At 41.0% G+C, this 13,718-nt stretch overlaps 1 protein-coding gene across 4 annotated transcripts in view; it reads left to right on the forward strand.

The window, feature by feature from the left end:
• The window catches only part of LOC122811009 (interferon regulatory factor 3-like), a 782,651-nt gene that overhangs the window by 333,653 nt on the left and 435,280 nt on the right, over window positions 1–13,718 (forward strand). For all 4 annotated transcript variants that reach the window (XM_044082521.1, XM_044082517.1, XM_044082519.1 and 1 more), the window contains one exon: window positions 11,853–11,947. In XM_044082521.1, coding sequence (XP_043938456.1) covers window positions 11,853–11,947 — 95 coding nt within the window. The remainder of the gene's footprint in view (window positions 1–11,852; window positions 11,948–13,718) is intronic.

Consider the following 13,718-nt stretch of genomic DNA (forward strand, 5'->3'; position numbering starts at 1 on the left):
TTCTGTAAACCCATTTTGTCATAGATTTTTGCAATATCCAGTATTTCTTTACATAAAATTTTCAAATGTCCTTTCAAAGTCTTACTTTCTATCTCTGCTCGAAATTGTACATGAATTTTCTTTTTTGCTTCCCTGTTAAATGTTTTATTACATAAAGATTCCATGGGTTACTGTTTTTCTTTTTTCATTTTCTCCAAGAAAGTTTTCCATTGAAAAAAATCTTAAATATAGTCTCACAGAATGTCTCTTTGTTAATAAGAATACATGCTCTTACCTCATCTGCTTTTACTCACAAAGGAGCTATTAAATTGCCCCACAATTCATGCCTGTCCATTTCTTTGTCTTCTTTACTTTGAATCTTACCACATACTTCCAATTTTATATGGTTAAAAGGTAATTTCTTGCATATGGAAGAAAAGGCTGTTTATATGGTTATAAAAGAAGTCTATGAAAGCAAATCTTCACTGCAAACTAGTCACCAATACATTTACTTTAAATTGTCAGTCATCAGAAATGCTCAGTATTTCCATTCTAAGTGAACAGATATAAAAACTGACAAGAGAAACTAAAGTGAATTGATTTCATCAGCTGTGCCTTCACAATAGAAAGGAGGCTATGAAGAGCAGAAAAGCAAAACAGATGTAAAAATCAAGTTACTATGTTCGACTTCTCACTTTCATGTTTTTGTGTGTACAGCTGAGGCAGGAGCTAACAGCTTAGGGCATAGGGCACAGTTGACTTTCTATTTAAAGTGAAGGGTGCTTGCTACCCCCTCCCTAGTTGTCCTATGGCTCCAGTGCCCTTGACTGCATTATAGGCTTTCCAAGAAAACAAGATCACAGACCCTTATCTGGCACACCAGAAGGGTATTTAGTGCTACAAGAAATTACAATTATTAATAGCTACCTATGCTGTAGGCAGGTTTGGACTATATAGAACTTCAGAACAAGATGAAAAATACATTGTTTCATTTTCTGACCATAATGACCCTCTAAGGAAGAGACCTTTGCCCTTTGACCTTAGTTCAGAAGTTTGCAGTTATCCCACTGTCACATGCATTCTGTTATAACAATAATATCAGGTTTGGAGCTGCATGGCATAACAGAACTCTTCTTTAAAATATATCATCCTCTACATGGTGTGACACACCTCCTCTGGGCCAGTAATCAAGGAGTCTCAATATTCACCACTGACACTGGAAGAAAGATAGATACACATAGGGTTGCCACCTTCATTCACGGCTAAAACCGGAGCCACGCCACGCCCCTCGCGTCACCAGTAACGCCCGCCCGCCCCACCCCCTCTCCTGCCAACAATACCGCCCATTTTGTGATGTCACGACAGCATCACTCAACGGGAATGCCCTCTTTTTTCGTTCCCGCCGCCTGCTTTTGGCTGATTTGCTATGCTTTTCTGTAAGAAAAGCATAGTAAATCAGCCGATCAACGGGAACGCCCTCTTTTTTTGCTCCCGCCGCCTGCTTTTGGCTGATTTGCTATGCTTTTCTGTAAGAAAAGCGTAGTAAATCAGCCGATTTACAAATTCCGATAGTCTGTTTCCTTTTTGAAACAGAATACCGGAGTTTGTACAGTGTTTTCCGGACTACCGGAGAATCAGTTTGATTTCCTGATAGTCCGGAAAAAAAACGAAGGGGTGGCAAGCCTAGATACACATAATATTTCCAGATGCAGCTCTCTGCACCACACACAATTTCCCTTTAGAGCACACAGGGAACACTCTCCCATCTTGGGGCTGTGTTTCTCTCTCTCTCTCCAGGCCCCAAGAAAGACTCCCCACTGACATAGCTGTAGAGTTGAGTCCTCAGCCCAGTGTTCCAAGCCAAGTCTTCCACCACCCTCTCTGTGAAACTAGTAACCTGTGTCCCTGCTCCAAGTAGCTTACATAGATGTTCTTTGAAATGTAATTTTCACACACGCACACACACACACACACACACACACACACACACACACACACACACACACACACACACATCTGGGAAAGGCAGGCACATATTTACCAGCTATGCCCCCTCTGCCCAGACTATAAGGTAGATATTGCTACCAGAACACTCCAAAGCCAGCTGCTCTAAGGCTCTTACAATAGTACCCAATTGTACTAAGTAAAATTAATACTAATACAAATGATTGTGTTTGACCAATGCAGCAAGGCTTTCAGGGGCGGCAATTGTGTCACCAAATAAAAATAAGTACTATCAAAGGTTAAAATATTCTCAAAAGACCAGCCACAATGACAAGTTTAAATATATTTGCAGCCCCTATACTCACAAACCTCCAGTCTAATCTCCTCACTAAATTGGAACTTGCCTACAACAAAATTGCAAGATTTGCCTCTGACCTACCGTATTGCACCTATCACTGTATAGCCCTAAAAAACCTCCAATGGCTGGAAATTCAGCACCAAATTCTACTACTCCAGCATCTCACAGCTCACTGTCTTACATGATCCATCGTTTTGCCCCTCTCTGTCTAATCTCATCCAGCAGTACACTCCCAGCTGTGCTCTCCATAGCTCTTAACAGCACCTACTGCAAGTTTATAGGCCCAATAAAAATATTGGCAAACTACTTTGCAACTATTCTATTGCAAATGTTTGGAACAAACTACCAGTACAAGTCAGAACTATCACTAACTCCAGCTCCTTTAAAACAGCACTAAAAGAAACCTTCTACAATGCATGGTCTTGCCGTTGCACTGACCCAGCATAACTTATCTTCCTGTCCCTCATAACTTTCTGCCCATTTCTCCCCATCTCTTTGCAGCATCTCCTATATATCAATAACCTATACTAATCAGACTGATGTCCTCTCAACTTCCATTTACTGTATTCTTACACTAATTTCCTATCTGTGATGCTTTCTCGCCTACCTACTACCTAGTATTTTCTTCTGTTTTCACTCTACACTTATCCTATCCATACAACTATCTTCTTATCCTGCCTTATAACTGTCTTTACTCTGATATCTTCTTGCATTCATATACATCCTTAATTTGCATTTTTATAACTTATTATTGGCATATTTGTTTATGCGCATTTTGTTTTTCCAATTATATCACTTGCAAAAAATTGACCTTGTTATTTAATATTAGCTATTTCATGCTAGATCATTTTATCTTTTATAATCCTGTAATCATTGACAATGTTTATCTACTGTATGTTCTATTGTAATACTGGAGCTTTTCTCCCTGAGTCTGCACTGAAAAAGGGTCTCTGCCCAATCAGACTAACCTGGTTAACAAATGTCAAGTAAATAAATAAATAAATTATATTTAATTAATAAGTAATAAAAGAACATGAAAATAAAAAATAGCTATTTACAATGAACACCAGAGTATCAGCCACAGGAAATATTGAAAATAACACAGATGGATAGATTCACAAAGATACAGAAAAACAGTGCTTAACTAATCTACCTATACTTTCCTGACTGATCTAAAGAATTACTGTTCCCTAGTTACTGATTGAGCAAGGCAAGATGATATAGGTGAGTGGTCCTTCTTTTTTCAGGTTTCACAAACAGACTGCCCTGAGACTCCTGTCTCATCTAGTTTTAAAACATCATTTCAGTGCTGGATTACTGCATGACATCATATACATTTGGTCTTCTGACTCTGGTTCCTAAACTACTCCCTTTGCTAGAAACTGAACCAGAATTTAGCACATATGTGTTACCATACACACACACAAAGAACTTTGCTGAGATGTATTACAGCATGTGGAAGCTATAAAACCATTTAAAAACTTCTACCCTTCCAGGTTAGCAATTAGTTCACCCCTAAGTACAATACAGTAGGATTCCTAGTCCTGGTTTTCACAGACATTATGTCTCTGGCTCAATCAGAACTTTAAGATATAATCTTTATGGCCTAAGTCAGGATAATTTAATTTCAAAATATTTTTAAAAGTTAGCTGGGCTGAGATTAACTTCTTCTTCTTCCAGTGTCCTCTGTTACAATGTATTCATTTCAACAGTTACAGTACAGTGTTACATACAGGTGTATTTGTTTCTGTTCATCAGGACCCACTGTTGGTATATATTTAACACAAGCAGCTTTACAAATACATTTTCAACACAAGCACCTGTACAAATCAGTTTGATATACAAATGACATGTAATGTTTTACAAACTTCCAGCTAACTATGCTGGCATATATTGCACATGCACTGCCCTACTTCTCCTGGCATAGCTAGCAATACCTCACATCATCACATCTCTCCCCCCTTTGAAGACTCAAGCTAGTTTTTCAAGTGACCCCTGAGAAATGTTGCTTGGGAGGAATGAGCCTATCTGGGAACACATTAACCCATGCTCTGTCTTGTAAGCCCATCTGCATTGACATTGCTGATACCACTATTGTGCTGCACTGAAATATCATATGCCTGCAACCCTAGGCTCCACCTTAATAACTTGGCATTTTGCTGGCTGGCTCGATGTAGCCATGTTTTACAGGATTGTGGTCTGTAACTGCAGTGAATTTCCTTCAGTATAGATAGAGTTGAAGTTTCTGCAGTGTCCATACTATGGCTAGACATTCTTTTTATACAGCTGCATAACATTCCTCCCTAGGTTGAAGTCTACAACTGAGACATATAACTGGGTGCTCTTCTCCCGCTGAGGAAACTTGGCCGAGTACAGCCCCAACCCCATGGTATGAAACATCCACTTGCACAGCAAATTATTTGCTGTAATCTGGACTGTCTAAACAAGGAAGCCCTCCAAAAGCCCCTTTAAGGTTTGGAATGTCTGCTGTCAGACTGGGGTCCACACTACCTTATCTGGCCTGTTTTTCCAAGTCAGGTCTGTGAGGGGAGCAGCTATTATACTATAATTGGGAACAAACTTTCTATAGTACCCCCACTGTCCCCAATAATGCTCTCACCTGCTTTTGATAACAAAGTTAGGCAACTCCTGAATAGCTTTCACTTTGGCAGGTTCTGGCCTGATCTTACCAGTCCCCAGATGCCTGCCATACCCACCTGACACTTACTGGGTGTAATGGTCAACCCTGCCCTTTGCAGTCTGCCCAGGGCCTCCCTGACATGCTGAAGGTGTTCATGCCAGGAATGGCTGTATATGGCAATATCATCCAGATAAGCAAGGGCATAATCTCCTGCTCCTGCCAGGATATGATTTACCAGTCTCTGAAAGGTTACTGGGGCATTTTTCATCCCAAAGGGTATCTTTGTGAGCTCATATAATCCAAAAGGAGTCAGAAAGGCTGACTTCTCCCTAGTGGTGGGAGTCAAGGGCACCTGCCAGTAGCCTTTGGTCAGATCAGTAGTGCTTAGATACTTAGCCCCACCCAGCTGCTCTAAAGCTTCATTTTTCCTAGGCATGGTGTAAACATCTGACTCTGTGTGACTATTTAGTTTTTTGCAGTCCACACAAAACCTGGTGCTGCCATCTTTCTTTGGTACCAGCACCACTGAGGAGGCCCAGGAACTGCTGGAATCTGTGATTACCCCCAGTTCCAACATTTCCTGTATTTCCTCCCCAAGAGTCTGTTTGACTCTCTCAGGCACCCTATAAGGGGCCTGCTTAATAGGCCTTCGGGGTCCTGTATCTACACAGTGCTGCATCAGGTGGGTGCACCCTGGTTTCCCAGTGAACATGCCACCAAACGCCTGTAACACTGCTCAGATTTCTCAAACCTGGGTAGGGAATAGCCGCTGGGACATTGCTACTTCTTCCACTGAGGTGTCAGTGCGAGCCTCACTGAGGAGATCAGTCACCAGATCCCCTTCAGACTCCTCCTGACATCCATTGCAAATGCTCACCACAAGGGCTTCCCCTATCATGGTAAGGTTTTATCATGTTAACATGGTACAATGTGTGTCCCTGCCTCCTGCCTAGCAGGTTTACCATGTAGTTAACATCACTGACCTTCTTTACCTCTTTGAAGGGTCCTTCCCAAGCAGCCTACAGCTTATTGTGTCTGAAAGGAATGAGCACTATAACTTGCTGCCACATTATGTCTTACATACTCTCGGGCTCGAGCATTCCTGTCATACCAGACCTTTTTCTGCTATTGGGCTCCTGCCAGGTTCTCCTTGGCCAAGCCGAGGAGCTCCCCAAGTCTTGTCCTGAGGTTTAGGACATGTACCACAACAGACTCCTTGTGGGATTCGCACTCACCCTCCCACTTATCAAGAATCAGATGTAAAGGCCTCCCCATCCTATGCCCATACAGACACTCAAAGGGTGAAAAACCTGTGGAGTCCTGGGGTACCTCTCTGTATGCAAACAGGAGATGGGGCAAATATTTGTCCCACTGTCTGTTAAACTGGTCTGCAAATGACTGTATCATGGTATTTTGTGTAGAGTTTAATCTCTCCACAAGGCCATTAGTCTGTGGTTGGTAGGGGGTGGTCTTTAGGTGCTTCACCCCACAGCACTCCCACAGAAAAGCCAGCAGGTCTGACATGAAATTGGTACCTCTGTCAGTCAGTATTTCTCTCAGGAAACCTACCCTGCTGAAAATCTCTAACAAAGCATTTACCACCTTTTCTGCCTCAGTGGAGGACAGAGACACTGCCTGAGGTTATCTAGTAGCATAATATACTACCACCAGCATTTATGTCTTCCCTGTAGAACATGGTGTACTCAGGGGCCCCAGAATATCCATAGTTACCCCCTGAAGCTGCTGCATAAAAGTAGCCTTGTCCTTGTCTCCTGCCTTGCCTACTTTTTAGCAATGTTCACAGGTCCTGCAGTACCCTGTTACATTCCTTGCAATGCCAGGCCAATAAAAATTCTGCATAATACATGTCTTGGTATGCTTTATGCCCATATGACCTGCAAAAGGAATGTCATAGGCTATGGCTAGATGTGCCAGATAGTAGGCTCTGGGCATTACCAACTGCTGTACTACCTCACCCTCTAGCCGTCCCTCAGGGGCCCACTCACTATACAGTAACCCTTTGTTCCAGTATACAGACTTCCCCTTTCCTTGAGAATCAGGTGCCTCCTTAGCTACTTCCCTCAAGCCTCTTAGTCTAGGATCTGGTAGCTGAGCCTTGTCTCAGCTCTACCTTTGTGACCCTTCCCAGCTCCCCTACCACAGGAAGTCTGGTATCCTCTGACAGCAGTGCCTCACTGTCAGCCTGGGTACTACTACTCACCTCTATGCTTGCAGTCATTCTGTCCAGGGGAACATCAGTACCTACCAGCAGCTGTGGCTCATCTTCAGGCTCACTGCTACAGGGTAGCTCCCCTCCCTGAAATAGTCACATCACCATCCCCAGCTTCAGATGCGGGACTTGTCTAGGTCTTCCCCAGGCCACCGGACCCACATGCCTGTCTCCAAGCCTGACCTCATGTCACTGCATACACAGTAGGTGCTGCTTTATTAAAATCATTTCCTATCAGGACATCTGCAGGGATATCCTCAAGCATACTGTTGCTTCCTTTTCCACCTTTCCAATCAAGGTGAACCCTAGCCAAAGGCATTTGGAATGAGGTCCCTCCTAAAGTTTGGACTGGAGTGGACTGCCCAGACAAGTACTGCTCCTGTTTAACCACTGCAGGCTTCACAGTGTTTATGTCAGAGGCTGGGTCTCTCTTAGCAGTGGCCTGCTTTCCACCCATTAAGATAGGATATATATTTTGGTGATAGTCTGGTACCCTGTTGTCTCCAGACAACTTACCATTAGCATACAGTTATTCCAACCTGCTGGCTCCCCCATCTTTTGTTCCCCACCTTGCTTCCATGGACATCTGTATGCTGCATGGCCCCACTGGTTACATTTAATACATCTAAACTTTGATAGTGGCTGTGTACCTGAACTAGTGGCTTCCCATGTTACTGGTGGACTCTGGTGGGGTAGTTTAGGCTGCCACCATGGGTTCCCTTATATCCATGTGCAGCACTGGGTATCCCCTTCTTGTGCAGATCCCCTTTTTTCCACATCTCATCTGCAGAGTTACAGTCTTGGTCTGCCAAGCAGAAATACATGTCCTCAGACAAAGGGCTAAGGGCTTGTTCCTCACTAAAAGGTCTGCCAGCCTTTCAAAGGTGGTGATCTGACACCCACTCACCCACCTATGTAAATAAGGATGTAACTCAGCAATATAAGCACATACACTTTCATCTGCCTTGCATCTGTACTCACAAAACTTTTTTTCTGTAAGCTGCAGGTGTTAAAAACATTCTAATAAGCATTGTTTCGCTTTATCATAGTTTAAACAATCAGTATCAGACAATTTAGAAACAGCAGTTACAGCTTTACCATGGAGTAAGGGGGCAAGGAACCATACCCAGAGGCCTGGGTCAATATTATACTGTTTACATACTCTTTCAAATATATGAATAATACTATTAAAATGATAAGCTGTTGTAAACTGTGGAAGAACTTTACTGACCTTTATTACTTCTGGAATTCAGTTATTTCCTTCCTTATTACTTCCATGACCCCATAACCCTGATAAAGAGTCAGCATCTCCCTCTAATGTTGAAGCGGTTTCTCATTTTCTTTGGCCACCAAATGCCACAGTCTCTCTGCTAATTCTAATTCCATATGTTTTGCCTGCTGCATTCTCTCCACTGATTTTAATGCCAAACATTTGGCCTCCAGTTCAAGTGTCTTTAACTCCAGGTGAGTTTTTAAGTCCTCTGAGGAAAAAGTGAACTGTCCTGTTTCTGAGGGCTGTAAGTCCCATCACCAGACTGGTTATACTCCTAGTTGCTGCTCTGGGCTACAGCTGTGAATAAGGCTGAAATCATTTCCTCTTTAGTCAGGTTGGCATGCAGCAGTCCTTTGGCTTCACACACGTTGGCCAACTGTTTCTTTTTCAGCTAGCCATAATCCTCTTCTGACATATTTGCCTGGTTTTCATGACTAAACTAAACTAACAAACAATAAATAAAACTGTTGTGAAAATGAAACTCTGTATGTTTACCTTGTGGCTGCTGAGAGTATACACACCTTCAGTGACAACTGCCTACAAGCTACTGAAGTTCAGTTAATGTCCACACCACTGCTCTCCAATATTTGACACCCCTCCTCTGGGCCAGTAATCAAGGAGTCTCAATCTTCACCACTGTCTCCGGTGAGGGATGTTCACTTGGAACAAAGATAGATACACACAGTATTTCCAGATGCAGCTCTCTGCACCAGGCATAATTTCCCTTAAGAGCACATAGGGGGCATACTCCCATCCTGGGTCTCCCTCTCTCTCTCTCTCTCTCTCTCTCTCTCTCCAGCCCTCAAATAACACTCCCCACTGTCATAGCTGTAGAGTTGAGTCCTCAGCCAAGCATTCCAAGGCAAGTCCTCCACCACCCTGTCTGTGAAACCAGTGTTGTCCCTCCTCCAAGTAGCTGACACACACACTCTTTGAGATTTGATTTTTCTCACACATAAACACACACACACACACATCTGGGAAAGGCTGGCACAGATTTACCAGCTATGCTCCCCTCTGCCTAGAGTATAAGGTATATACTGCCACCAGAACACTCCGAAGCCAGCTACTCTAAGGCTCTTACAAGGGTACCCAATTATACTGAGTAAAATGAATGATAATACAAATGGTAGTGTTTGAACAATGCAGCAAGGCTTTCAAGAGCAGTCATAGTGTCACCAAATAAGTATAAGTACTCTTAAAGGTTAAAATATTCTCTAAAAGACCAGACACAATGAGAAGTTTAAATATATTTAATAATACATAAAGACCATGAAAATACTAAATATCTAAACACCAGAGTTTCAGTCATGGGAAATATTAAAAATAACACAGATGGATAGCTTTACAGGGTTCCTATTAAATGATCAAAGATGCATTCATTTGAATGTATCTTGATCGAACTTGAAAGCACGAAAAGGCAAAATAGCGAAATAGTTTATAAGCGAATTCCTTCCCTGGGAAAGAAATTGATTGGCCGCTTCCTTTACTTTGCCATTTTAGTGACTGTAGTGCAATCTCAGAGTTGGTATATTTAAGTAGGGGGCACAGCCCTCCACTTTATGTAATGTTTAAACATTTTTTTTTTGTGGAACAGTGATTTTTTTCCCTTGGAATAAAATCACTGTTCTAAGTGTTCAAGATTGTAAGCTTTTGCTTACATGGGTACAATAAATCATCATTCTTTTTTTAAACATTCAATGAGTTACGTAGACCCAGTTTTACACAGGTACAGAAAAACAGTACTTAACTAATCTCGCTATATTTTCCTGACTGATCTAAAGAATTACTATTAACTGGTCACTTTCTAGAGCATGGCAAAATGATATAGGTGACTGATCCTTCTTTTGTCAGGTTTCACAAACAGACTGCCCTTTGACTTCTGTCTCATCCAGTATTGAAACATAATTTCAGTGCTGGATTACAGAATTACATCACATACATTTAATCATCTGACTCTGGTTCCCACACTACCCCCTTTGCTAGAAACTGAACCAGAATTTAGCACATATGCATTACATACACAGAGACAGAGTTTTGCTGAGATATGTTATAGCATCTGGAAGCTATAAAAACATTTCAAAACTTCTACCCTTCTGCAAAGTACTTCTACAAATGTTTTGGCTTTGTTTTTTCTTCCCGGGTGTTTCCTTTTTTGGAATAATGACGATTTTTATATGGAAGCATTTCGCATAGATATTGTATATAGTTTTGATAGTAATAGTAGTGAATTATGTGTGTGATTTTATTGTATTTGGAAAATATATATCAATAAAAATTTATTATGGAAAAAAAAAAAAAAAACTTCTACCCTTCTAGGGTAGCAATTAGTTTACCCGAAGGACAATACAGTAGGATTCCTAGTCCTGGTTTTCACAAACATTTTCTCTCTGACTGAAATCAGATATGTAAGATACAATCTTTATGGCCTAAATCAGGTAATTTAAGTTCATACTGTTTTTCGAAGTTAGCTGGACTGAGATTAACATCTTCTCTTCCAGTATATTCTGTTACAATATATTAATTTCAACAGTTACAATACAGACTGACATACAGGTATATTTCTTTTCTGTCCAGAAGGGTCCACTGTTGGTATATTTTTTAACACAAGCAGCTTTACAAATACATTTGCAACACAAACACCTGTACAAATCAGTTTGATATACAAATGACATATAATTCTTAACAAAACTCTAGCTAGCTATGCTGACATATGTTACACATCCACTGCCATACTACTTCTGACATAGCTGGCAGTACTACACGTCATCACACATGGTTACAGTGTTACTCCACATTCTGCTACAGTTTCTAATGGAACTATTTTACCAAAAGGCATAAGTTCTTTAACTCCATCTTTTGTTGTGAATTGACTGTTACATAATAGTGCCACATTACATTTGCTTTATGTAACTGTTGGGCTACGTTAGTGATATATTCATGCTTGTTCAGTGAAGTTGTTTAGCAGGGCCATAGGTTATTATGACAGAGCTTTCAAATTAAATATTACATGAACTGTCCTGCTGCAGGTTACATTTTAAATAGATCAATTTTTTGAGTGAAAAGAAAAGGTAGAAGTATTTTCTTCTATATCATTTTAGAATATTTGTAGACAGTCAGATGCATTGGAGGATGTCTATCGGTCTTAAATCAGCAAGTCTGAAGCTACTCCTCAGAGCGTTCTTGTCACCAAAGAGTCAGTCTTTCCAGTTGTTGAACAGCCTTGTTTATGAATGCTGCTGCAACGCACTCCTTTATTGGCAGATGTCCCAGTGTCAAAGAATACTGTAATTACTGACAAATGTAATCTTGTTCAGTGTGCCAGCTAATATAGTTATTCCCATTAGCTGTATTCTTTCTGTTAGCTACTAACAGTGAAGGGAGAACATTCTGGTCCCTTAACTGCTGTTCATTATTCTCCCGTCAGGTGTAGAAGCTGATGATGAAGACAATGAAGGTGAGAGTCCTCTGTCAGATTTATCACAACCAGCAAGTTTTCATCCCTTCTCCGGCGTAAATCAGGTCAGATGCTGCAAAGTTTATGAAAGAATGATGTAGTAATATGACATAAATGCTTCTCAGTGAGTTTTGTCAGTAAAAATGTATTTATCTTTAATGTGAGGCAGGAATGTACAATACTGTGTAGTGATATTACTTGTAGGCTGGGTCACTGAGAGTCCTGGCTTCTCCCAGGAGTCATTATTACACATTATGAAATTGACAGAAACATACAACGTGTGAATTGCTGACACTCATTCCACACCCATACATTAGCTGAGTGTGACAGCCCAGAAAAAAACAAGTTTGCAGTACAGCAACAGTCAATCACTGTAAAGGAAAATGTGAATATGCATTACAGTGAGCCACAGAAATGTTATACGTTACATACACAGTCACTAGGAAATATACCCAGAGTATACCAAAATAAACAAACTGCCGGAAAACATATATTATGCAATGAAACACTGATTTTCAAAATGTGAACAATGTCACATTGTTCATCCATAAATGATTTTTGTAAAATGAGCATTATCCATGAGAACATGTCCAGCTCCAGAGTTTAAGAAAAGGGAAACCGGTGTGACTATACTTACAACACAATACTGTAGCTCATATTTTCTCCATGCAGCTAATCAGAAAAAAAGTCAAGAAGCTGCATAGTATGTGTTGTGGGGATACTCAGCAAAATCGTTAATAAGAACACTGTTTGTTAAATATCACAAAGGAATTAGCACTACACAGCCTTTTGCTGCTTTGATATGCATTATTGCTGACATAACACCAGCATATCACAGAAAGCTAGGAGCCACACTAATGAGTCACTGCACTGCTGCAGTGTGTGAAGTCACATGACCAGTGTGAGACGCACAATAAGATTGCGTGCCTTATATTATGCATGTTCACATGTGCAACAAAGTGCCTTATAGGTGCAACAGCCAAAGTGAGAGCAGACTACTCAGGGCCAGAATATGAAGTGCCAGCTCATTTCTTCATTAAATGGGGAGGTAGTGAGCAGATAGCACAGTCAGAAGTGGGTATGAGCAAAGAGGGGAACACACAGAAAGGTAACCCAAAGGGAACAGGATGTTACAAAGGAATATAGATGTTCCTGTTTGAACGTTGGCTAACACCCTGATATAAAGCGGCATGCAGAGGTTAATAAATCCTGTTACAGTTGTGGTCATCCATACGGTTTGTGTATATGACTACAGCACTTGTGCTCTCATACTGTTTTATGTACCAGTGTGTCATTATGTTATCCAGTGCTGTTTTAATAGAAATGTGAATTATTGCATACCTATGCCCTATGGTCTGCAAGTATAATTTTTCGTATGGTTGTGTAATGTATAGCATCTATTATTTTTAAATTGATGTTTGGCCTAGCTCAAGGCTGAAAAACATCTGTGGACCAGTCCATCAGTGTAGTTACCAGAATGAATAGGTAAGTGAATAAGTAAATGTTTTGTTTTTTTTCAAGAAGGGAAGCGAGCTATTAAGGGACATGTGTAGGAAGGAAGGTGAGGATAAGGAAAGTATTTGGGGCACACAAACTAACATAAAGGGGGGTGCAGTAGTAGGGGGACACTGATAGAGGGAGGATAACTTGTAATAGGGAGGTTTGAACTACAAATTAGGGTATGTGGAATGAGACACACATAAGGGAAACATCAAGATGGGACAAAGGATGGGGTAGAGTTGTCTGCAAGGCCAGCTCAGAGTAAAACCCATCCAGAAGTTTCTAATCAAGAAGAACCACTGTAGTTGACATGGTTCACAAGTCTTATCTCTTATC

Source organism: Protopterus annectens, chromosome 9.part0 (assembly GCF_019279795.1).
Source record: "Protopterus annectens isolate FY-2018-M chromosome 9.part0, PAN1.0, whole genome shotgun sequence".
In the NCBI taxonomy this organism is placed as follows: domain Eukaryota; kingdom Metazoa; phylum Chordata; order Ceratodontiformes; family Protopteridae; genus Protopterus; species Protopterus annectens.